General features: G+C 43.5%; 1 protein-coding gene across 4 annotated transcripts in view; it reads right to left on the bottom strand.

The window, feature by feature from the left end:
* Positions 1–26378, bottom strand: part of MACF1 (microtubule actin crosslinking factor 1) — a 411586-nt gene that overhangs the window by 140604 nt on the left and 244604 nt on the right. For 3 of the 4 annotated variants that reach the window (XM_062191021.1, XM_062191023.1, XM_062191024.1), the window contains 8 exons: positions 25414–25576; positions 24102–24185; positions 20700–20807; positions 20415–20513; positions 14260–14412; positions 13884–13972; positions 9841–9976; positions 255–5666 (listed from right to left, as the gene is read on the bottom strand). In XM_062191021.1, coding sequence (XP_062047005.1) covers positions 255–5666; positions 9841–9976; positions 13884–13972; positions 14260–14412; positions 20415–20513; positions 20700–20807; positions 24102–24185; positions 25414–25576 — 6244 coding nt within the window. The remainder of the gene's footprint in view (positions 1–254; positions 5667–9840; positions 9977–13883; positions 13973–14259; positions 14413–20414; positions 20514–20699; positions 20808–24101; positions 24186–25413; positions 25577–26378) is intronic. The other variant, XM_062191025.1, reaches the window with a different exon arrangement.

Here is a 26378-nt window from a genome sequence, read left to right as displayed (position 1 = left end):
ATTAGCTCCAGTGTTAGTTTCTAATTTAAAATGCTTGCACATTTCAGAAGGATGTTTACAGCTGCTGGCTAATTTTCCAAAAACTGTATTACAAGCAGATGATGAATTTTGTCTTGGAGAAGCACCTACTGGCCTGCAATGTAAATATTGTTATATGTATGTAGACTCTATCCAGTTAAGAATTTTAGAATTAGCCTAGTTCTATCTAACAAGTAAAATAAAATAAAAATGCAAACATACTCTGGGAAACTTACTTGAGTCGCTCGGAAGGGCTCAAGATTTGCACCTTCATTTCCTTTTCCTTGAGGTGCAGTCGTGAAGGAAGTCTGTTCACTAACAGGGCTCTGTCTGAGCTTTTCCTGTGGTATCTTCTCATCCATCTTCTTCACAGAACATGATGCTAGGGTCACTGGCCTCTCTTCACTGGTCTCTGGAGTGGTAGGACTAAACAGGATATCCTGTTGCCTTGTACTTTCTTTTTGAGACACATCTTTGGGTAGTTTCTCTGGAAGAATGGTTACCAAGACAGTGGGACCTCTCTGGGTCACTGTACCTTCAAGAGACTCTGCTTTTGAACCTGTAACTACAGGGTTTGCCGCTTCTGGAAATTTCTCTCTAGCTATTTCCTGAGTTGTTGCAAGTTCATAATTACCTTTGCAACCCTGATGATAAAGGCCTTTTCCATCTAAGTCTAGATAACTACTTTCTTTTGGATTTACTTTATAAACTATAATTTCTTCCAATTCAGAAGGTCTCGTTGAATTGAAAGGAACTTCTTGGTATGACTTTTCTTCATATTCATTAGATGAGAAAATCAGATCTTTAGTTTCCTTAGTTTTAGAAGTAACACAAGAATCTTGATAATAGTTAGGCTGCAGTCCAGTGGTTGCTTGGGAAGTCTTGTCTACTTTGGAAATTCGGGATGTGTCTGTAAATTGGGCTTTTCCAACTGAATCCTGGTAGTGTAATTCTTCAGGTCTTGGGATCACAGAAGAGAACAGTTCTCTAGAGGCCCCACTAGTAATTTCTTGAGATAAATTTGCTTCTGGTTTCAAAGTCAAATAGGGGCTTACATTTTTTAATTCCCTTACACTGACCTGTTCAGAGCCAAAGAATGTTAAACTATCTTGATTTTGTACAGAAATATCTTTGGGTATCAGCTGGGAAGAAGAGTTTTCAATTTTGCAAACAACAGAAAATCCCTTCTCTCTAATGGCCTCTTTCCCCTTTTCACTGACAGTCATTTCCACAGGTTGACTCTTTATAGCAGAATCAGGCTCATCTCCAATGGCAATTTCCTGATTCAACTCTTCTTCAGAAAGAACTGCTGGCTTGCATATTTTCACACTTTCTTCTACAATCATCTTCTTCTCTCTCTTACTTGTATCCACTTGTTGCTCACTCAGCAATTTGCCTGACATTTCAAGATCTGATTCTTGTATACCTGAAAGCATTTCCCTTTGATTTTCCCTTACGTCTCCAGAATCTAGACGTGGAGCAGATGGCTTCAAATGAGTGGTAATTTCTATTTGTGTCACTATTTCTTGGTCTTCATTTCTATTTTTTTCCTTGTTATGTCTAGCCCCTTCCTTGAATTTAAAATCACAAACTTTTGAGTGGGGGTGTGTCACTGAAACTTGGCCCAAGGGTTTACGTTTAGGATCATTCGGAGTTATCATGCTGACAGATTCTCTAGCATCTGGAGGAGTTCTGTGCTGATCTTGATCCTTGTGCTCCAATTCCTTTAAGGAAATTTCCCTGCTCATTTTTACCTGCTTTCCATGAGAAACTTTCACTTTAAACTTTTCTGGTGCAGACTCATTTTTTACTTGAAATAATCTCTTGTTTTTTCCTTTATCACAACTCATTTGAGCATTCTCATTACAAGCCACCACTACCTCCTTTCTTGGAAATTCATCCTTTAATTCACATACTTTAGTTCCATCTTGCTTTTCAAACTGAACTCTGTGATCACTGGACTCCAAAGTATCTATTTTGATTACAGTCGCCAGTTCAGGACTGATAAATCTTTTTTCAATGGCTTCCTCTAAAGTCACTCTCCGATCACTAAATATGTCAACAATCCCTCCATTTAACACCTGATGAGATGCAATAATTCTAGCCATGTTTTCATCCACCAGTTTCTGTTCCAAAGCTGATGCCAATGTCAGTCTTTTTCCTGTGGCAGTATCTATGATTCCACCAGTATTTGCCTGAGCTTCCAGAACCTTCAGTGTAGATTCGAAGTCTACCTTTCCAAGCTGAATTGCTTCAGACAAGGTAAGTACTTTGTCACTCACCTCATCTTTGATGTCTGAGAAAGGAATTACTTCTAGATACCTCTGTCCAGATTCAATATCAATCTTACATTTCTTTACTAGTTCTGAGTAGGGAACAATTCTGTAATTCTCAGGATCTACAATTCCATGCACCATTCCTGAAGATACTGCTTTATTAGTTAACAACCCTTCTTTTTTAGCTTCTTCCAAGGTCAATCTCTGAGAAGAAATGAGATCCACAAAATTTTCAGTAAAGGCCTGAACTTCTTGGATTTCTCTTTTCAAATCTGGGTTAACAAGACCCAATTCTATGGCTTCAGGTAGAGAAATAGTTTCCTTTGTCTCAGGATGGAAAAATTGATGGGCATTTAAGTTCTCAACTTTTTTGAGTTGCTTGGCTAAATCTTCACTGATCAAGCCACGTTGAAAGGCATTATCAACAGAAAGTCTCATTCCAGAGGTGTGGTGAATGATACCTCCATCTACCACTTGCTTAGTCAACAAATGAAGAGCTTCCTCTCTATCTAAGAGGCCTCTGTCCATGGACTCCACAACTGTCAAGGGGGCTTTCCTGTCAGGGTCCATAAGTCCTGTTGTTTCCATCTGGAGACTAATCAATCTCTCTCTAACTGTTTGTCCAGCATCTCTGCCTTTGACAGCTTTCTCCAGCTTTATAAGCTCTGTCTGGTCAGCTCTGTCCACCAAGCCAAGATTTGAGGCCAAAGTTACTGAAAGTTTTTTCCCTCGTTTCAGATCAACAATTCCACCAGTCACCACCTGCCCCTCTAAAATTCTGGTGGCTGTTTCCTTGTCAAGAAGTCCGACTGCAGCTGCATCCTTTACAGAGCACAGCGTGTGGGTACGGGGGTCTAAGACGCCACTGACGGCTTTGTCTGCCATGAGGACTTTATGCAATAATTTCTCATCCATCAGCCCTTCATCAATGACTTCTTCAGTTGTCAAAGACTCAGAGGTCTGAGAGTCAAAGAAACCCCGGAACATGTTCAGCTTTCCCATAAGCTTCACTGCCGTGTGGCTGGGCATGATGCCTTGAGCTACTGCTTCATTGAGTAAGAGCTTTTCACCAGTCTGTTCATGCAATATACCACCTTTTTTGAGCTGTGCAGATAATACATTTAAGGTAGCTTCTTCAGGCAATTCTGAGGGATGACCGCATGACTGGGAAGTTTCAATCCCATCACCTTCCTCATTGGTCTTTTCTAATACCTTGATACAAGTATCTGAAATGCTTGCTTCTTCTTGGCTTTGTTTATGGTCATCCCTAGACAAAGATGTTTTATTTAACACTTTCTTTTTGTCTGGACAATGAATATTCATATCTTTTTCAGACTTTGGTTCTGATTTTAAGCCTAGCGTTTTCTCTACCTGAAATTGTGACTTTTTGCTTTGGGGTTTTATGAGTGGTTTTCCAGTTTCACCTGGAATATATTTAATCTCAAGAGGGTTTGCTAGTTCTTTCTGACAAGTAAATGAAATCTTTCTGAGAGCTTGCCATTCTTCCTTTGGTGTTTCAACAGATAAAAGGTCTTCATCAACCACCGAGGGTATGCTTTCTGTCTCCTCAGGAGGTACCATCAGGAGTCCTTTGCTGACAATATCTCTGGTAGACATTTCTGTGTGGCTTTGTTTTTTGACACCTATCAACTGTTTTTGCAACTCTGACTTGACTTGACTTAGGACCTCCAAAGTGCCAACAGCTGGATTTCTCACTCTTTCTTCCCCTACAAACAGATCCTTTTCAGGGTTCTCTACAGGAGGACATTCTATTTCTCCAGCAGCCTTTTTGCCTTTTATTTCAGTGCGAGCTTTCTGATTGGAGTATTCTTCATTCTGAGATGAAAACTGGAATTCATCATGTCTCACAATCAACCCATCACTGAAAGTTTCTGTGATTTTCACATTAGCTGATTCTTGGACTTCCTCAGGAGTTCTTAGTCCTTGAGGCCCAGTCCCAGACACTGCTGGAACACTTGTTTGAGCTTCATCTTGGGATGCTAATGTCTGCATCAGCTCTTTATCTAACAGCAGCAGCCTCTGTCCATTCCTCACATTAATGTAGCTGTGAGTCATCAGCTGAAACAATAGCTTCTCCCTCTGGTTTGCTACACCCTCGGTTTGGTCCTTGTTGCATGGCAGAACTGCTGCTCCAGAGTTAAGGCTCAAGGTGTTTTGTTCTGAAGAGTCTGCTAACTGCATGTGGGGCATCACATCTGGTATACAAACTGATTTTAAGTTATTGGCAAGATCTTTGTCCAAGATACCGTTTTCTATTGCCTTCTCCCAGGAACAAATCTCTGTGGTTGCTGGTAAAAATAGAGCCTTAATATGCTGCCGATTGCTAAGGATTTGATGTGCTAAATCAGTAGACACAATACCTTGCTCTAGGGCATCTGTAATTGGGAGGATCTCTCCAGATTCAGGCCACAGTAATCCCATAAATGACAACAGGGACTCCAGAATCACAAGAGCAATCTTGGCAGCTACCAGGTCACTGCTCACTGCTTCATCTACTGTCAGCCTCTGTCCAGTGACAGTGTCTATGATGCCTCCTGTCTGAAGCTGCCTTATGAGAATAGCACAGGCCATATCTTGGTCAATCAAATTATGTCTTACAGCCTCGTGCACCGTGAGTCTGTGTCCTGTTCTTGGATCTACTATGCCACCAGCAAAAAGCTGAGCTTCCAGTAGTCGGACAGTGACCTGCCTATCTATTAGCCCTTCCTGAACTGCTCGGAAAATGCTGACTTTTCGGCCTGATTTCAAGCTCACCATTCCACCTGCCAATTGCTTGACAGGTAGCAATTTCAACCCTGATTCCTGGTGGACAATACATCTCTGCATCAGATCCAGCAAACCGATTTTCTCAGCTGTGTTGGGGTCTATCAAATTCTTGGATGATCTCAGGTGAGACTCTAACACTGAATGAAGCCAGGCAGAAATGAAGCCTTGATGAAAAGCCTCTTCCAGATTAATGCAGTTCTCACCAGGGGACAGACTGAAACCTCCGGCTGCCAGGTAAGCTTCCAAGATTTTCAGTCCAGCTTTCTCACTGATTATCCTCTTTTCAATTGCTTCCACCACAGAAAGAGGACCTTGGCTTTTAGTAAACCTGCCTATTAAGAACAGGGTATCCTGTAGCTCCTGGAGCTGCTGGTACATTTGGGAATTAATGAGGTTTCTGGCTAAGCCCTCCTCCAAAGAGAGCTTTTCACTGGTCTCAGGGGCAATGAGGCCAGACGTGATAACTTGGGATTCCAGGAGGACAAGGCCTGTGTCTTGGTCAATGAGGCCTTTTTGCATGGCTCTGAAGATGGGAAATATCTCCACTGTGCCTAGGTCAATCACCCCAGCAACTGCTCTGCAACCCTAAAAAAACAAATGAAAAAGAAAACTGAATCAGAGCCAATGGCAGAGCACAACTGTTGAAAGAAGTAACATATACAATTCTGAACACAAGAAAAACCTATTCTGAATAAACCTCAACATGTCAGAAATATTCTGAAGCAAGCCTGGCAGTGTTAATGTTAAAACAGAACGTTTCTAAACTGCAGGATGTTTAACAAGGCTAGAAGTTCACAGGTTACTTGAGGAACGGTAGCATTAAGCATATCTAAATAACAAGCTCTATAAAGTGGCAAGCAGTGAAAGTGAGAGGACAGCTATTTCTAAGACTAAACCATCAAAAACTGATGAATACCCTTCCCCAAAGACTGAGAATTTAATCCCACATGACAACTTCTTGGTGTTACAACCCATGCAGAACTCTGTGGAAATAGCACTTTCCTGTTGATGTACAGCAGGACTGGTCCATAGGATGAGAGGAGAGATTTAAGCAGCCCAACACTCAGAGAATAGTTGTGCATGCCTGTAAGTGGGCCTGTGAACACTACTCAAGCAACTGTCCAACAATTGGGACAGCCACACTCGTGGAAGCCAATGTTAGCTTCTCCCAAGGCAATAGCCTCAAGTAAATTTGTTCTAGGACTAGGAAGTAGCAAGTCAAGGAAGGGACAGAGTGGGGACCCTTGCCTCTAGAACCACCAGTAACTTTTCTTCTGGTCAAGGCTGGAACAGGCAGTACAATATGATGACAGCTACCACCCATTATGAAATTTATTGAGCAATGATATTTAAGCTTCACAATCCTATGAAAACAAGTGTTTTAATCTTTAATTTGCAGAAAGAAAATGAGGCATGGAGAGGTTAGGTAACTTGTCCCACATCACAAAACTCGTGAGTTTCCAGAAGCAATCTAAGGTCTGCCTCAAAATCTTGTGCTATTATACTGCCTCTCCAGCGGTTCCAGAAGAGCACAGAGAACAAGAAGAGGAATCTCATTTGACACAGGAGTTAGGTCCTACAGTCAGTGAATAAGGCAAACCTTACACATTGTCAAAGTTACCCTTGCAAATCCCAGAAACAACCCCAACAGAATTCCCATTTTAAAACCTTTTATGACAAAGTGATAGAATACAGATTTTAAATCACCAGGTGTATAACCACTTGATAACATTTCATTACTTTTATTATTAACTTTTCAACTCTTCTTGTTTGCATTTATTATCTCCATTTGCTACAGATGATTCTATTTGCCCCTCTTTGGTCAGCGTTACTTTCTTGTCCTTATTTAACTCTAACTTGTCTGTCGAGAATCTTGTTAAGTCAATGCCAATCACTTCCTGTCTCTTAAATGCATTTCATTCTATCTCAGTGAGGAAGAAGAGAGCCCCCTAACAGCAGAGACTTGCCCATTCAGGTCTAGGAACAGTGCCTGCAGTTCAATAGATATTTGATGAATAAAGGAATAAATGGGAGGCTGGTGCTGTGGTGCAGTGGGTAAAGCTGCCGCCTGCAGTGCTGGCATCCCATATGGGCATTGGTTCGAATCTTGGCTGCTCCACTTCTGATTCAGCTCCTTGCTATCACCTGGGAAAGCAGTAGAAGATGGCCCAAGTCCTTGGGCCCCTGCACCCACATGGGAGACCCGGAAGAAGCTCCTGGCTTCAGATCGGTGTAGCTCCCACCATTGCAGTGAACTGGGGAGTGAACCAGAGGATGGAAGACCTCTCTCTCCCTTCTCTCTGCCTCTCCTTCTCTCTCTGTGTGTAACTCTTTCAAATAAATAAATAAATCTTAAAAAGGAATAAATGGGTATGTAGAAAGAAAATCCTTCAAGTCAGTAAGCCATTTCCTTTGGATTTTAAAAACATGCACTGAGGATTCCATGCTTGATAGGTTTTAAAGGAGAATGTAGAACGGTCAGCAAATGAAGGAATGGCACGATTGGCTCTGACCTCTATTTCAGTGTATGAGGCTACTTCAAAAAGGTCACAGAACAATGGAATTAAAAGATGTTTATTTTGGTGCAAGATATTTTGAAATTCCTGCATACATGGAATCATCAAATGGCTGCAAAAGAAGGGCTGAGCCAGGAGCCAGGAATTCTTTCCTGGTCTCCCACATGGGTGGCAGGGGATCAATAACTCAGGCCATCCTCATCCTCCATCCTCCAATGTCTTCTCAGGTGCATTAGCAGGAAGCTGGATGGGAAGCAGAGCAGCTGGGACTCAAGACTGGTTCTCTTGATATGAAAGCTGGCATCGCAAGAGGTGGCTTAACCTGCTGCGCCATAACACTGGGCCACAAACTTCTTGATGTGCCCTTATATAATGATATAATGTTTAATTAGTGGAATAATCAACTGAGTTTGCCCACTATTTTATAATGTTGTTTGCTATTCTGCTTTCTTTGTTTTCTGACACAGAATGTAGAGCTCAATTTATGTGTATATTATGCAAATTTACTGTGTATTTTATAGAAGTTGAAACAAAAAGCTCACCAGCATCAGGCTCTTTGAGATACCTGGAAAACTCCTTTTAGAAAATCCATAGAAGGACTACTCAGAAACAGACAATATGACAAAGCAAAAGATTCTCCTGTGAGATTCCTGAGTCTCAGAAAAGCTGACATTGAAGAAATTTAGCCAAAGAGAAAAGATTACACTGTTCCTTCCAACACCCTCACAATTTGAGGATAGGCAGGAAGCACTGAGCTGGGAAGTAATCCAGAAAAATCCATTTCAGTCCTACCAAACATGGACATTCTGACCTAACCATGCATTAAAAGACAGAGGGAGAGGAGGAAAGAGAACATAAAAGGCTTCTACTTACCAGAGTTGCAGGGCACGCCTCGGGCAGATAAGAGAGAGAGCCTTATGGAGCAGCTCAGCCGTGTCACACATACAGTGTAAGCTTGGTGTTAGCGTCCAGCATGCGACTGTTTTTTTGGTTTTTATTTTATTTTTTTTCAAAAAAGAACCCCAAACAGGTCGTCCTCTTTTCCCTTTGTGCATTTGTGCTTAAACTCCAAAGGGTTAGTGAAACTTATAAGCAAGGATGTCAGTTAATCAGAACACTACTTCACATGAACACACGCACAGTACAGGGACACATCATGCTCAATGTAGTGGTGCTCAGCAGCTTGCCTTTCTTTTCTTTTTTCTCCCCCATCTCGTTCCTGCCCCACTTTTTAACTTTCAAAATGAGAACTGGTTGTTCTCTGCAAGCAATTGTTAAAACTTTTCACATACTCCCTTATATGGTGAAGCAACAAGCCATTAGATGTGGGCTACCTTACACAGAGAATGCAACACCAGCACATTCTTTTTGGAAATACACCATCAAATCATAGCTGGTCCTGTCTGGTGCTCTTTGTAAATGTAGCTCCTGTTGCATACATTTAATAGCCAAGGATCAGAATCAAGTCACATTATATCTGAAGATTACTTTAAGTATTAACTGGACCAAATTTGATTACCACATGAGCTGAAATTTTGACCTGCCCAACATAAGTTGGCCATTGCTTCACAACATAGGAAATAAGCAGGCAAACACACATATACACCCCAGAGACACATGTATATAATATGGTGAGTGTACACATACACATAAGGATCCAGAAAGGACTCAGGACAACCAGCAGGAGCTATAATGACGTCCACATGGTCTGGGAAACGAACATGGAGTAGGAACTGGTAAGGATGCCACATGATGGGATGGGATGGGTGAGGGAACCAGCGTCTCAGTCAGTGAAGCTAATCTAACAGTTTGCTTTGAAACTGAACATTTCGCCTTGTTTGTTATATGGAGGAAAGAGGTCTATAGCTTTTTCTTCTCCGTACCCAGACATCTTGGCTACCAGGTTTTGGGGGCAAGGCCATAAAGAAGTAATCTTTTCCCCTTGTGACCATATATGATATAGAATACATGTGCTCCCTGACTTGTCTGCCACAAAATGGCAGACAACAAACAAGGTGGAATAGGTCTAAAAGCTGAGCCATGAGTGCCTTCTAGTGTGTCTGACTGACCAACACATCGTGGAACCCCAGTAAAGAAACGCAAGACAAATGGCTGCTACGGTGAGGTTAAGAATTAAATTACACTGGTCATGGGTAGCTAGTGATCATGACTCTCAATCAGCAAAGCTACTTTCATACATTACAGGTACCCTCCCAGTATTTAGCATTTAAAACTAAAAGTACCTTTTGCTCAGTCTGCTGAGCCAGTTGGCTCTGAAGTTGCTGAAGCTGGTTTGCAGAACCGTCACAAAGGTCCCGGTAAGCCTTATTCAGGCCACTCAGTTGCTCAGATATCTGTTCCTTCTCTTTTTCTGAGAGCCTGGAAAATGAAGCAGCACAGGGAAAAAAAATCTCAAAAATTTCCTCTAACGCTTCAGAATTGTTACTTCTTTGACATGATGGATTATGTGGTCATTCTTTCATATACACTGACAACTTTGGCATCTTGGTCACTGTTTTTCTATCTCACATAAAGTACTACTCTTGGTGATGAAAATGCTATGTCACCTCTCTGGTGACGGAGATTGATCCGAATGACCTCCTCTCCACTTTAGTCACACCCTTTCATAGAAAACTTAGACCATGGCCGGCGCCGTGGCTTAACAGGCTAATCCTCTGCCTTGTGGCGCCGGCATACCGGGTTCTAGTTCTGGTCGGGGCGCTGGATTCTATCCCGGTTGCCCTTCTTCCAGGCCAGCTCTCTGCTATGGCCCGGGAAGGCAGTGGAGGATGCCCAAGTCCTTGGGCTCTGCACCCGCATGGGAGACCAGGAGAAGCACCTGGCTCCTGGCTTTGGATCAGTACGATGCGCCGGCCGCAGCGGCCATTGGAGGGTGAAACAACGGCAAAAAGGAAGACCTTTCTCTCTGTCTCTCTCTCTCACTATCCACTCTGCCTGTCAAAAAATAAAAAAATAAATAAAATAAAATGAAAAAAAAGAAAACTTAGACCCTACCATCATCAGAAGTAATACACTTCTGAATAATAAACTTAAGAATCTACTACATGATTACAGCCCTACCTTTGTTTCATATTTCTTTACCTCTTTTATATTTATTCTCTTTTAAAATAGAAATATTTTAAATAACAGAAGAACATAAGAGAACTCTCACTTATCCATTACCTATCTACCCAACTTTACAAAATTTTACTATTTTGCCATATTTGCTTTGGATTCTTTTCTAAGAAAGAAGACATTACCGAAATAATTAAGCCTGCTGTGTATTGGTCACCAAGTCCATCCCTTTTCCTTTCTCGCCAGAGGAAACCACCTCTTGAATATGGTGAATCTTACAACTTGCTTTTATCATTCTATACTATTTTTTTAAAGATTTATTTATTTTACCTGAAAGGCAGAGTTATAGAGACAGGGATGGGGGGGAGGGAGGGAGGGAGGGAGAGAGAGAGAGAGAGAGAGAGATCTTCCACCTGCTGGTTCACTCTCCAAATAGCCGCAATGGCTGGAGCTTGGCCAGGCCATAGCCAGGAACTACATCTGCGTCTCCCACATGGGTGGCAGGGGCACAAGAACTTGAGCTATCTTCCATTGCATTAGTAGGGAGATGGACCAGAAGTAGAGCAGCTGGGACTGGAACTGGTACCCATATGAGATGCCAGCGTCACAGGTACCAGCTTAACCCACTACACCAAACACCAGTCCCTTACATTTCTTTTTTTTTTTTTTTTTTTTTTTTTAATTTTTTTAAACATTTCTTTGAAAGGAACAGAGCAACAGAGAGGGAGGGAGAGAGAGAAACAGAGACAGAGACAGAGACAGAGACAGCTATTCAATCTGCCAATTCACTCCCCCAAATGGCCACAATGACAGGCTGTGCCAGACTGAAGCTAGGAGCCAGGAACTCCATCTGGGTCTCCCTTGTTGGTGACAGGGCCCAAGTACTGGAGTCACCATCTGCTGCTTCCCAGACTCATTAGAAGGAATCTGGATCAGAAGTGGTGCAGCCAGGACTCAAATCAGCACTCTGGTATGGAATACAGGCATTGCAAGCAGTAACTTAATCTGCTGCACCACAATGCCAGCCCCACATTATATTTCCAAGAATGAATTATGCTGACTCATAGTAGAACTATCTATCCACTCTGAGATTTCCCAAGGCTTCCTCGACTCCTCTGTTTTCTCTTAATCTTTTAGTCCTCTCTGCTATGTTTAGTTTCTTCCCTTTGGAGTTCAGATCTCCCAGTACATCTTCTTGATTAGCTCTCTACTATTATTCTTGCTCTTTCCATTCACTGATCTGATAAAGCTTCAGTCTCAGATCAATCACACTGGGCTTCTCTGCTCCCATATCCAGGCCAATAAATACATCCAGCAAGGGGGAAAAATCCTGCAACCATGCAGAGATCCTACTGGTTTCCAACCTCAACTGAGCCTCATTCCTTCCTGACAATCCTCTGGCAACTTCCCAGTCAAGCCCCTTGCTTTTCCCCTTAGCCTCCCTCTCACTTTCAGGAAATCCCTCTGCCTATTTCAAAGAGAAAATACCGACCACTAGACATTAATTCTCTCATTTTCTGGCTTCCGTCCTGACAAATTTACCTCTTTCCATACCTTTATTAATTTCCTATCCCTCTTACACCAGAGGGAATGTTGTCCCAACTCCTATTTAAGGTTGTGCTTTCTTTCCACTGGTGAATTTCATCCTCTCACACCCTCTGAAGAATTTCATTATCTCCCCCCCCCCCTTTTAAAAAAAAATTTTTATTTATTTATTTGAGAAGTAGAGTTACAGCAAGAGGGAGAGCACAGAGAAAGGTCTTCCATCCTCTGGTTCATTCCCTAAATGGCTGCAACGGCCAGAGCTGCACTGATCTGAAGCCAGGAGCTTCCTCCAGGTCTCCCACACGGGTGCAAGGGCACAAGCATCTAGGCCTTCGTCTACTACTTTCCCAGGCCATAGCAGAGAGATGGATTGGGAGAGGAGTGGCCAGGACTAGACCCACTGCCCATATGGGATGCCGGCATTGCAGGTGGAGGCTTAACCTACTGAGCCTTAGCACTGGCCCCGGCCAAGCTTCCTAAAAGAGCACTTTAATTTTTCTATCATGAACTTCCTCACCTCTCATATGCTATTCCTCTTACTAAATCTGGCATTATTACCTACTTTCTCACCAGAGACTTCCAACTTGCCAAATTTAATAGACACTTCTCAATTTTTCTTAACTTCAGAGTACTCCCTTCTTTTTGGAACTTTGTTCTCTTGGGTCCTGAGTTATCATTCGAAGTTTCCTTTCCCTTCTCTGAGTTTTCCTTTATAGCAGGCTGAGAAACTCTGAAAAACCCTTTCAAGTTAATCTTGCCTTATGGTTCTGCCATTAATCCTAAGCTTATATATGCACCTGCCCTTTAGACATCTTTAGTAGAATTACATAAGGCAGGCCGGTGCCACGGCTCAATAGGCTAATCCTCCACCTGCGGCGCCAGCCCACCGAGTTCTAGTCCCAGTTGGGGCACCAGATTCTGCCCCAGTTGCCCCTCTTCCAGGCCAGCTCTCTGCTGTGGCCCGGGAGTGCAGTGGAGGATGGCCCAAGTGCTTGGACCCTGCACCCGCATGGGAGACCAGGAGGAAGCACCTGGCTCCTGGCTTTGGATCAGCGCAGCACGCCGGCCATGGCAGCCATTTGGGGGGTGAACCAACGGAAAAAGGAAGACCTTTTTCTCTGTCTCTCTCTCTCACTGTCTAACTCTGCCTGTCACCACAGACTATTAAGATAAATACAAATTCTTCAGTATGAAGCAGAAGCTCTTTATAATTTGGCTCTTGTTGTCCTACATTTTTCAGTGTGAATTCTCATCATGACTCTAAGATTTAGCAAGGTAGAGAGGTCCCCAGATGAGCCATAATTTCTCATTTAATACTCACTTATGGGGGCCGGCACTGTGGCATAGCAGGTAAAGCCACTGTCTGCAGTGCCAGCATCCCATGTGGGCTCCGGTTTGAGTCACAGCTGCTCTACTTCTGATCCAGCTCTCTGCTGTAGCCTGGGAAAGCAGTAGAAGATGGCCCAAGTCCTTGGGCCCCTATACCTGCATGGGAGACCTGGAAGAAGCTCCTGGCTCCTGGCTTCGGATCGGCGCAGCTCCGGCTGTTGCGGCCAACTGGGGAGTGAACTCTTGGATGGAAGACCTCTCTCTCTCTCTGCTTCTCCTTCTCTGTTTAACTCTGACCTCCAAATAAATAAATAAATCTTAAAAAAAAAATACTCACTTATGACCATGTTTGGCCAAGAAGATCTGTGATGTTTTAATGGCCTCAGAGACTTGTTCTCTCTTGGTTGTCAGCTCTTCTGACAGAACCTATGTAGTGGAAATAAAGAGAAAAGGTTCAAAACCCAAGCATCACAGAATCGAAAATTATTTAAAATAATTTTGTAAAAATCCCAAAGCTTAGGCCAAACTATTATTACCAATGAGCTACAGCTGATTAAAAAGTTGGCCATACAGACAAGGTAGCTTCTTAAGTTGACATCTATTCAGGTAATAATCAGTCTGAAAAGGCCCATATGTGAACTGTGGTATTCCACCAAATGCATTATCACATATTCTCCTTCCCACCAGAGAGAGCTGGGCCACCTTCTACTCACCTGCTGTTCCAAAATGGCTTTCTCAATGTCTGTTGATTCTTTGGTCTGGGATGAGGTAGCTTTGCCTTGCGTATTCCTTGCTAGGGCAGACACCCAACCCAAAAGTTCTTTAACCTTCTCCACGTGTTCCTGTTTTTCCTCTTCTACCACTTTCTACGATAGGAAATAGAAAAATCAGTATCTTGATCAATCTATTAGGAGATGTGCAAAACTTCAGATTTTGTAAAATCAGATGTGAAGAGTTACCTAAAGCAGCAGGTGGTCAGAAGAACTTTAAGTTATATGTAACTGACCCGGGCTACGGCATTGCTCACAGTAGTCTGTAATAGTTTAGTGCCTTTCTAAAAAAGCATCATTTTTACATATGATAGGCATTTAATAATAATTATTATTTAATGATTAAAAGATAATTATTCAGGGCTGGCGCCATGGCTCACTAGGCTAATCCTCTGCCTGCAGCGCTGGCACACCAGGTTCTAGTCCTGGTTGGGGCACTGGGTACTAGTCCCGGTTGCTCCTCTTCCAGTCCAGCTCTCTGCTGTGGCCCGGGAGGGCAGTGGAGGATGGCCCAGGTGCTTGGGTCCTTGCACCCGCATGGGAGACTGGGAGGAAGCACCCGGCTCCTGGCTTTGGATCAGTGCAGCGCCAGCTGTGGTGGCCATTAGGAGAGTGAACCAACAGAAGGAAGACCTTTCTCTCTGTCTCTCTCCTACTGTCTATAACTCTGTCTCTCTCACTGTCTAACTCTGCCTGGCAAAAAAATTAAAAAAAAAAAAAAGATAAATTATTCAAGGGTGGATGCTGTGGCACAGCAAGTCAAGCTGCCACTTGGAATGACTGACTGTATCTCATGTTCGAGTGCATGGTTCAAGTACAAGCTGCTCTACTTTCTATCCAGCTTCCTGATAATACACATCCTGGGAGGCAGCAGATGATGGCTCAAGTACTCCAATCCCTATCACCCCCATGGGAGATCTGGATGGAATTCCAGACTCCTGGCTTTGGCCTGGCCCAGCTCTGACTTGTGGGCTGGCCTGCCCCTGATGTGAACCAGTGGATGCAAGATCTTTCTTTCCCTGCATTTCAAATAAGTAAAAATAAGTAAAACATTAAAGAAATCTCTTTAGGGGTAGGTGTTTAGAGCAACAGTCAAAGCACTGATATGCATCCCATATCAGTGTTTAGGTTTGAGTCCTAGGTCTGCTTCTGATTCAAGATTCTTGCTAATGTATACCCCAGGCAGTAGCACTGATGGCTTATGTAGTTGAGTCCCTGACACCCATACTGAAGCTCTGGATTAAATTCATGTCCTGGCTTTTGCCTAGTGCAGCCCTGGCTGCATGAGGCATTTAGGGAGTAAACTAGCAGATGGAAGATCTCTCTACAGTCTGTCTCTCTCTGCCTTTCAAATAAAAATACATAAAAAATAAAAAAATACATAATATAAATATTTAAAAAAGAGATCTCTACATATAGCATCTTATTCTTTGCTGCTGGTTCACCCTCCAATGGCCGCCGTGGCTGGCGCGCTGTGGCCGGCGCATCGCACTGATCCGAAGGCAGGAACCAGGTACTTCTCCTGGTCTCCTTTGGGGTGCAGGGTCCAAGCACTTGGGCCATCCTCCACTGCACTCCCGGGCCATAGCAGAGAGCTGGCCTGGAAGAGGGGCAACCAGGATAGAATCCAGCGCCCCAACTGGGGCTAGAACCCGGTGTGCCGGCGCCGCTAGGTGGAGGATTAGCCTGTTGAGCTACGGCGCTGGCCCAAAAGTTAATGATTTCAATAGCACTCCTTTTTTAAGAGTGATTGAGTATGTGGAAACTTATTTAGCAAAGACACAGAATTTTATAACTACAAAAAGATTAAATGTTCATTACAAAAAATGTAAACAAAAAGTAAGCCTATAATATATGTACTCTTAATTTTATTTCCCCCAAAATTTGTTATTTATGCTTTTAAATGTATCTCTGTGACAATATCGTGTCTTTGTGGCATATACTTTTATGTTATTCTATTTATTTATTTATTTTTTTTTTTGCAATTAAAAATCTAAGTTTATTTGGGCAAAATATTTTTGAAATCCATACACAGCTTTTCATACTATTCCATTTCCATTAACATTTGGAATATTCCTTGTAATTACATGCTTTTTGGTTCTTATAGGTGAGTGATGAACAATTCTTTTTGTTGTTGTTGTTGTCGTCATTTTTTTTAAACTTTTATTTAATGAATATAAATTTCCAAAGTACAGCTTATGGATTACAATGGCTCCCCCCTCCCCCCATAACTTCCCTCCCACCTGCAACCCTCCCCTTTCCCACTCCCTCTCCCCTTCCATTCACATCAAGATTCATTTATTTGAAAGACAGAGTTACAGAGAGAGAGAGAGGGTAAGAGAGATCTTCCATGCACTGGTTCACTTCCTAAATGGCCAAAATGATTGCACTGGGTCATGTGAGTGCAGTGGCCCAAGGACTTGGGCCATCTTTTGCTGCCTTCCCAGGTGTATTACAAGCAGCTGGATCAGATATAGAGCAGCCTGGACTCGAACCGGTGCCCATGTGGGATGTCGGCTCTATAGGCCATGGCTTTAACCTGCTGAATCATAGCGCCAGCCCCAATTTTATTTTTGCTGAGATAGTTATACATAGTGTAAATTCTTTTGTTCATATAATAAATTATAAGAATATTTCAAGGAGTGCATGGAAAATGGAATCACAAGTTCATGTCAGAGCATAAAAATTTTTAAAACCATGCAGTTTTTACCTAATGCATTTATCATAAACTTTTCAAAAAAGATTTATTTGGGCCGGCGCCATGGCTTAACAGACTAATCCTCCGCCTTGCGGTGCCGGCACACCGGGTTCTAGTCCCGGTTGGGGTGCCGGATTCTATCCCGGTTGCCCCTCTTCCAGGCCAGCTCTCTGCTATGGCCCGGGAAGGCAGTGGAGGATGGCCCAAGTCTTTGGGCCCTGCACCCACATGGGAGACCAGGAGAAGCACCTGGCTCCTGGCTTCGGATCAGCACGAAACGCCGGCCACAGCGGCCATTGGAGGGTGAACCAATGGCAAGAAGGAAGACCTTTCTCTCTGTCTCTCTCTCTCACTGTCCACTCTGCCTGTCAAAAAAAAAAAAAGTTTAAAAAAGATTTATTTGTTTTATTTGAAAGGCAGAGTTACAGAGAGAGAGAGATATATATATATATCTTCTATTCACTGGTTCACTTCCCAAATAGCCACAATGGCCAGGGCTGGGCCAGGCAGAGGACAGGAGCTTTTTCTGGGTCTCCCACAAGGGTATAGGGGCCCAAGCATTTGGGCCATTTTCCACTATCTTCCCAGGAACATTAGCAGGGAGCTAGATTGGAAGAAGAGAATCCAGAAAACGAACTAGTGCCTATATGGGATGCTGGTGCTGCAGGCAGAGGCTTAACCCACTATGCCATGGTATCAGCCCCTATCATAAACTTCTTGAGGACCCCCATACAAATATCTTCCTATGTCAATTCACTCAAATCTATTTCATTATTTTTATTATTTATTTAAGATTTACTTTTAATTTATTAGAGAGGTAGAGTCACAGAGAGAAGAGGAGAGAAAGAGAGAGAGAGGGAAAGAGTTCGTCCATCTGCTGGTTCACTCCCCAAATGGCCACAGTAGCCAGGGCTGTGACAGGTTGAATCCAGCAGCCAGGAGCTTCCTGTGGATCTCCCATGTGGGTGCAGGAGCCCATGCACTTGGGCCATCTTCTGATGTTTGCCAGGCACATTAGCAGGGAGCTGAATAGGAAGTGAAGCAGCTGATTCTCAAGCCATCACCCATTCGGGATTCTAGTGTCACAGGCAGAGAGTTAACCTGCTTTGCCATAATACTGAGTCCTATTTCATTATTTTTAATACTTCCATAGCATTCCATGGGATAGAATTTGGGAGTTTATAGTATTTTTTTTTTTTTTTGACAGGCAGAGTGGATAGTGAGAGAGAGAGACAGAGAGAAAGGTCTTCCTTCTTGCCATTGGTTCACCCTCCAATGGCTGCTGCGGCCGGCGTTTCGTGCTGATCCGAAGCCAAGAGCCAGGTGCTTCTTCTGGTCTCCCATGCGGGTGCAGGGCCCAAGGACTTGGGCATCCTCCACTGCCTTCCCGGGCCATAGCAGAGAGCTGGCCTGGAAGAGGGGCAACCGGGATAAAATCCGGCGCCTCGACCGGGACTAGAACCCGGTGTGCCGGCGCCGCAAGGCAGAGGATTAGCCTGTTAAGCCATGGCGCCGGCTGGAGTATATAGTATTTGACTTGAATTATACTTGGAGCTGGGGGCCAGCTCTGTGGCGCAGCGGGTTAACACCCTGGCCTGAAGTGCCAGCATCCCTTTTGGGCACCGGTTCTGGTCCCGGCTGCTCCTCTTCCAATCCAGCTCTCTGATATGGCCTGGGAAGGCAGTGGAGGATGGTCCAGGTCCTTGGGCCCCTGCACCCACATGGGAGACCCGGAAGAAGCTCCTGGCTCCTGGCTTTGGATCAGCGCAGCTCCGGCCGTTGCGGCCATCTGGGGAGTGAACCATCAGATGGAAGATCTCTCTCTGCCTTTCCTCTGTCTGTGTAACTCTGACTTTCGAATAAATAAATCAATCTTTTTTTTAAATTTTTTAATTTTTAATTTTTTATTTTTTTTTGACAGGCAGAGTGGACAGTGAGAGAGAGAGACAGAGAGAAAGGTCTTCCTTTTGCCGTTGGTTCACCCTCCAATGGCCGCCGCGGTTGGCGTGCTGCAGCCGGCGCACCGCGCTGATCTGAAGGCAGGAGCCAGGTGCTTCTCCTGGTCTCCCATGGGGTGCAGGACCCAAGCACTTGGGCCATCCTCCACGGCACTCCCTGGCCACAGCAGAGAGCTGGCCTGGAAGAGGGGCAACCGGGACAGAATCTGGTGCCCCGACCGGGACTAGAACCCGGTGTGCCGGCGCCGCAAGGCGGAGGATTAGCCAAATAAATCAATCTTTAAAAAAAAATTATACTTGGAGCCAGTCGTGGTGCAGTGGGTTAAGCCCCCCCAGTGCTGGCATCTCGAACAGGCACTGGTTTGATTCTTGGCTGCTCTACTTCCAATCCAGCCCCCTGCTAATGTGCCTGGGAAAGCAGCAGAAAATGGCCCAAGTACTTGTGCCCCTGTACCCATGTGGGAGACCCAGAAGAAGCTCCTGGTTTCTGGCTTTGACCTGGCCCAGCCTGGTCATCGTAGTCATGTGGGGAGGAAGATCGATTGATCTCTCTCTCTCTCTCTCTGTAATTCTAACTTTCAAATAAATAAATGTAAAAAAAAAAAAAAACCCAAAACACAAATTATACTTTATTGAAGAATTTTGTTAACATCTTTTCCTTTATATATATTCTTATATTTCTATAATAAAGACACCTGGAGGAGTCTTGGATACAATATAATCATGTCTCATTAGTTGTGGATTCTGTATTTGTACATTCATCTACTCATTAAAATGTATCTGTAATTTCAAAATCCATACTTCTGACACTTCCTGGTCATTCACAAGTGTACAGAGTCACAAAAACATTTCAGTTGCTCGGTGCCATGTTATCAGTAGAGGGAGGACACTGTGGCACACAGCCTTCTTGTTTCAGCTCTGAGGTCATGCACTATAACCTTTCAGTCTATTAAGGGCCATGTTTCTTGCAGCTTTGTGGGTTTTTTGGTAATTTTACTGTTCGAAATGGCCCCAAGGTAGGGATGAAGTGCTGTCTAGTATTTCTAAGCACAGGAAGGCTGTTATGTGTCTTATGGAGAAAAAACATGTATCAAGTAAGTTTTGTTCAGATGTGAGTTACAGTGCTGACGGCCATGAATGCAAAGTTAGTGGGTTAACAATCCATATAAAATGTCTTTAAACAACGAGATTATAAAACAAGATTTAAAAACAAGACTATCTATCGATCTGTTACAAAAACACAACCAGAGGCTTGCAGAGGCCTGCAGGCAGCCAACTCTGTATTTCCCCTAGGAAGCCAGGGCTCGCTGAGGCAGTAACTTTAGAGGACATGACTATCGGTACATCATGAGAATCAATGAGGTGCACTCCACATTCTGAGGGATGAGGCACAGGAGTTTTGATTGTACTTTCAAGACAAGTTAGGACCTAACTGTCCTTACCTCCTCCTCCTCCAGCCGCCTAAGCGCATCACTGATGTACTTCACGTGCTGAGTTGTTAAGGTCACCAGTGCTGTGTAGCGAGTCCTTAAATCCATGAACTACGGTTCAAAAGGACAAGTTAAATGAATTGTCTTCCAGAGAAATACATGTAAATAGTGGAAAATATAAGAAAATTTTCATGACGTTGTATATTCAACAGAAAGGTGGGCCTGAATCACAGTGCAAGGCCCAAATGAATCTTTCCTTAAGGGAAGATGGCTTATTTCCTTTTCCCTCCCTTTCACCTCTTGTGTGATGGCATCGGAGGAGGAAAGCATACGACGGCGCTTGCCCGGGGATTTCTGCTGTGATTCCACAAACGCTTTGTATGTCATCAGCTGCAATTCATAGTCCTGGGAAAGGAAGAAATTTCAAAAATTGACTTGGGTTTTATAGCTAACATACACCATGCAACAGAACACAGCATTTTGTTGCAAGGACTTGGGCCATCCTCTACTGCCTTCCCAGGCCATAGCAGAGAGCTGGCCTGGAAGAGGGGCAACCGGGATAGAATCCGGCACCCCGACCGGGACTAGAACCCGGTGTGCTGGCACCGCAAGGTGGAGGATTAGCCTGTTAAGCCAAGGCGCCGGCAAACTCTTCTGGTTCTTTCACACAAGCCCAAGAACTTGGGCCATCTTTCACTGCTTTGCATGCATATTAGCAGGGAGCTGGATGGGAAATGAAACAGCCAGGTCTTGAATCGATGCCAGTAGGGGATGCCAGCAATGCAGGTGGCAGCTTTACCCGCTACACCACAAAGCCGGCCCCTCCTTGTTCATTTCCTATGGTCACTGCTTCTCATGTATCATACAGTTTCTAGTCATTATAGAGTATGACAAAAGAGTCATATATAGAGTATGACAAAAGCAGTTATTATGCAGTTCCTTTTCCTAGAATGCACTGCTTCTATTGTCCAATTAAAAAACTCTATGGAAAAGGACAACATGTAATAGTAGTACCAATAAAAGAGTATTAATAATAATGAAAGTGGGACCGACGCTGTGGCACAGCAGGTTAATGCCCTGGCTTGGAGCGCCGGCATCCCATGTGGGTGCTGGCTCGAGACCTGGCTGTTCCACTTCTGGACCAGCTCCCTGCTGTGGCCTGGGAAAGCGGTGGTGGATGGCCCAAGTCCTTGGGCCCGTGTACCAGTGTGGGAGACCCGGAGGAAGCTCCTGGCTCCTGGCTTCAGATTGGCACAGCTCCAGCCGTTGCAGCCAATTGGGGAGTGAGTCATCGGATGGAAGACCTCACTCTCCCTCCCTCTCTCTCTGCCTCTCCTCTCTCTCTGTGTAACTCTGACTTTCAAATAAATAAATAAATCTTTAAAAAAAAATAATAATGAAAGCAATTGCTACCGTTTATTGAATGCACTCTAAGTTTGTGGAATTGTCTTATGTATACATTATCTCACTTAATCTTTACAACCACTCAAGCAGTTATTGTTCCTATTTTATAGATACAGCAACAGAAACCCAGGTTATGTGCTTGTTCAAAGTCTCAAGCCTGTGGGACAGCACTGTGGCTGTATGTGACACTGGCATCCCATGCAGACACTGGTTTGTGTCATGGCTCCTCCATTTCAGATCCAGCTCCCCTAATAGTCTGGGAAAAAGAAGCAGAGAATGGCCCAACTGTTTGGACCTCTACCACCCACGTGGGAGTTGCAGAAGAAGTTCTTGGATCCTGGCTTTGGTCTGGCCTGGTGCTGGTCACTGCAGCCATCTGGGAAATGAACCAGATGGAAGATCTCTCTCTCTCTCTGTCTTGTCCTCTCTCTCTGTAATTTGACTTTCAAAATAAATTAATTAATTCTAAGAAAGTCTCAAGCCTGATTTTTTTCTGATACCAAGTTTTCAGTCATTAACTTAAAGAAATATATTCATTCAAAAAACATTTGTTGGGGCCAACGCTGTGGTGCAGTGGGTTAAAGCCCTGGCCTGAAGCGCCAGCATCCCATAGGGGTGCCGGTTCTAGTCACGGCTAGTCCTCTTCTAATCCAGCTCTCTGCTATGGCCTGAGAAAGCAGTAGAAGATGGCCCAAGTCCTTGGGCCCCTGCAACCGCGTGGGAGACCTGGAAGAATCTCCTGGCTCCTGGCTTCAGATCGGCACAGCTCCGGCCATTGTGGCCATCTTGGGGAGTGAACAGCGGATGGAAGACCTCTCTCTCTGTCTGTACCTTGCTCTGTATCTCTGTCTTTCAAATAAATAAAATATTTTTTAAAAAAAGAAAACACAAACAGTATTTAAAAAACAAAAAACATTTGTTGATCACCTGCTATGTGCCTGCCATTGTTTTGAGTGAGACACACACAGTGGAAAACAAGAGAGAAAAAACTTTACTCCCTTGGAACTTACATTCTAGTGGATAAATAAATAAATAACCTCAAGTCATTTTTCTTTATTGATGTTTCAGAGAAAAAGAGAAGGGCCAGATCATCCATGATCTTTTTATTTTTTAAAGACTTATTTATCTATTTGAGAGAGAGAGAGAGAGAGAGAGAGTTCTTCCATCTGCTGGTTCACTCCCCAAATGGCTGCAATGGCTGGGCTTGGTCCAGGATAAAGCCAAGAGCCTGGAACTTATTCTGGGTCTTCCACATGAGTGGTAGTGGCACAAGCACTTGGTCCATCTTCTGGTGCTTTCCCATGCACATTAGCAGGAAGCTGGATGGGAAGTGGAGCAGCTGGGACTCAAACTGGGGCTTACATAGGAGGTGACAATGTTGCAGGCTTAACCTGCTGTGCCACAATGCTGTCCTCTCCATGGCTTTTTTTAAATCAAATAAGGATTTTGAATTTTATTATGAGGACAATCTGAAGCCATTGGACAGTCTTAAGCAAGGAGTGATATGATTTGATTTACTCTATTCTATCCATTCTAAAGCACAGATTTCCCCCTATATTTTATTATTTTAACAATTAGGGTACTACTAACATAATCAGAGGCATGTCACAGAATTGGCAGTTTTTTTCCCTGGTATGCATGAAATTATGGCATAGATTATCATTGATGATGTCTAAGATTCAATGACATGCCTAAGACTCAATGTCAAGGATAGCAAATCTTCTATGTGGGAAAACAGCCTATGGGAGCAGGAACAGAAGCTAGAAACTGGCTCAAGGGTAATGCAATAGTTTAAAGAAGAGTCCTCATCTGGATGTGAACTAGAGAATGTGAGAGGAGGTAGTCATATTTGGGACATATTTGAAGACACAACCAATAGAGTACTTGATCACAGACTGAACATAAAGATTAAAACAAAAGAGTTAAGAATGAGTCCTGGATTTTTTGCCGCAGCAACTGGGAAAAAATGCTGATGCTATCTCCTGAGATAGACCAGACAGGTGAGAGGATATTAGAGAAGGAAACCCAAATATTCTGTTTTTGTTATGGTAAGTTTAAGAGGCCTGTGGTCATACAAGTGGAGACTCCTCAAATCACAGCCAATCTCTGGTACCTCTCTGAGCATCCCTACACATGGGCCACTGGAAGTGCACATCTGCATTAACTGGAGAATGGGGCTAGCCTCTTGCAGAAGAACTCTGCTTAATTTGTCCTTAAACAGAACAACAGAGGGACAATGCAGATTTTCCCAAGTTGGAGATCATTTATGTTCCTTTTAGGATGTGGTAAAGTTACCTTCACAATAGTCGAGTATTGCTGGGAAAATTTTTGACACTGGTCCAGTTTTGTCTGATTTCTCTCGATTTCTGCAAATAGATCCTAGGAACCAAAATATCACAACATTATCACAATCATTATCATCACTGAAACAACGGAACATTTAGCATGTTCTGAGGCAGGTACTTCCAAACCCTTCCTGCATTCACATCACTGGGAAGGCTGATCAAAACACAGAATGCTCAGCCCCACCCACGAGTTTCTAAGACAGTAGGTCTAGGGTTGTACTCAAAAACTCGCGCTGTGGCCGGTGCCGTGGCTCACTAGGCTAATCCTCCATCTTGCGGCGCCGGCACACCGGGTTCTAGTCCTGGTCGGGGCACCGATCCTGTCCCGGTTGCCCCTCTTCCAGGCCAGCTCTCTGCTGTGGCCAGGGAGTGCAGTGGAGGATGGCCCAAGTGCTTGGGCTCTGCACCCCATGGGAGACCAGGATAAGCACCTGGCTCCTGCCATTGGAACAGCACGGTGCGCCGGCCGCAGCGCGCTACCGCGGCGGCCATTGGAGGGTAAACCAACGGCAAAAGGAAGACCTTTCTCTCTGTCTCTCTCTCACTGTCCACTCTGCCTGTCAAAAAAAAAAAAAAAAAAAAAAAAAAAAAAAAAAAAAAACTCGCACTGCTACCATGTTCCAGGTGAAGTTGATGCTGTTGGTCCAGGATCCTGGCTTTGAGAGCTACTCTTCTAAGTATTTATTGTGTATTACTTCACTCAATCTTAGCAACAATAGTCTTATAAGGTAGGTTAAATAAATAACAACTATATTCATTTTAAGGATGAGGAAGTATTAAGAGGTCAAGTAATTTGTCTGACATCTCATAGCTGGTTGGTTAGTCAGGTAATTAGAATCTAGGTAATAAAACTTTGAACCTCATACTCCTGACTACAATGCTAAAGAAAGAAAAAAAAAAGCAAAATAACAAGAAAAAAGGCTTTAAATAATTTTCTTCTGCTCATAGCTCTCCTTGGGTTTTCAAAACCCTACATTCTAATCCTAGTAAAATAAAATATCAATAAATAAAATATAAACATTTAATCTATTTATCTAGTGATTTCAATACATAGTCATAGAAACCCAGTATTGAAGAGTTCTTATAGGACTTCTGACCCAAATATAAAACCAGTATCTCAAGATCATCTGTATGAAAACCTCTAAGAGTGGGATGTCCTGACATTTGGGGGAAGCTTTAATTGCTAGAACATTGTCTATTTGACATTTACGATGAGCGAACTCATCCCCCTGCAACTTCCACCATGCTACTGTAACACCCACCGTCTGCTGGCTGAGCTGCTCCGACAGTACTCTGCTGTCCTCTGCCTGGCCTGGCTTCATCATTTCCTGTTGGGCAGTGGTTTCTTCTATCCACTTGATGAGAGTTCCATGGCAGGCTCGGTAATCTCCCAGAACTTCCTGGATACTTTCTAGTTCAGATTGGCTGTAGAAGCAAAGGGAAACTGCTATCAGAGACCTTAGTATAAATACAAGGAAGTAAATGAGGCAATTCCCTCCTATGCGCATGTGTCTAGTTGGGCTTGATTTCAGAGGATACATCTTTATTTATGGGGAATGGCAATGCAAAGCCGACAGAGTCCAATTCATCTACCCAGCATGTGGAATAACAAGTGAATAGAAAATATCTGTGCCCTAATGGCCTGGCAGCCCCTAGTAAGCCCTGTCACCATCTAAGTTGTCAAGGATCACCACAGCTGCCCATAATGTTCCGCTGCTATATACTTCTGTATCCTGACAACAGGGTAACTTCTAAGAGTACCACAATTGACTTATGAATTACTAAAATTTTTCTGGGGCAAGAAAGCAGAGAGGAGTGAAAAATAGTAGTCATTTATTGGTACTTCCAGTTATATCATTTCTGTTAGTCTAATCAACCTTGGAATTATTATTCAATCAGAATTAATTCAAACATCTAGGAGTTGCTAAACTCCTCTCCTTACATTTTTCCTACCCAGGTTAGTCTCAGAAAGGGCAAATTTCTCCCTTTCCTATTTATATCCGTCAACAGAAACAGGACCTCAAGTAACAGGGATTAAAAACCACTGAATTACCAAATGAGATAGAAGCAAAATCTTCTGCAAAGCCTCACTATAGAAATGACTCGTATCTGGATTCAAAGCTAGTGAAACAAGAACAAAAATCTAGGTTCTGTCCTTAAAAAAGATCACCAGGTAACCTTTCAAGTCTATCTTCTAAGAGGCCACTGTCATCAGTGTCTTAATTAA

The sequence above is a fragment of the Lepus europaeus genome, chromosome 5 (assembly GCF_033115175.1).
Source record: "Lepus europaeus isolate LE1 chromosome 5, mLepTim1.pri, whole genome shotgun sequence".
In the NCBI taxonomy this organism is placed as follows: Eukaryota; Metazoa; Chordata; class Mammalia; order Lagomorpha; family Leporidae; genus Lepus; species Lepus europaeus.
The sequence above is the reverse complement of the archived record's forward strand: the minus strand, read 5'-3'. Positions and strand labels throughout refer to the sequence as shown.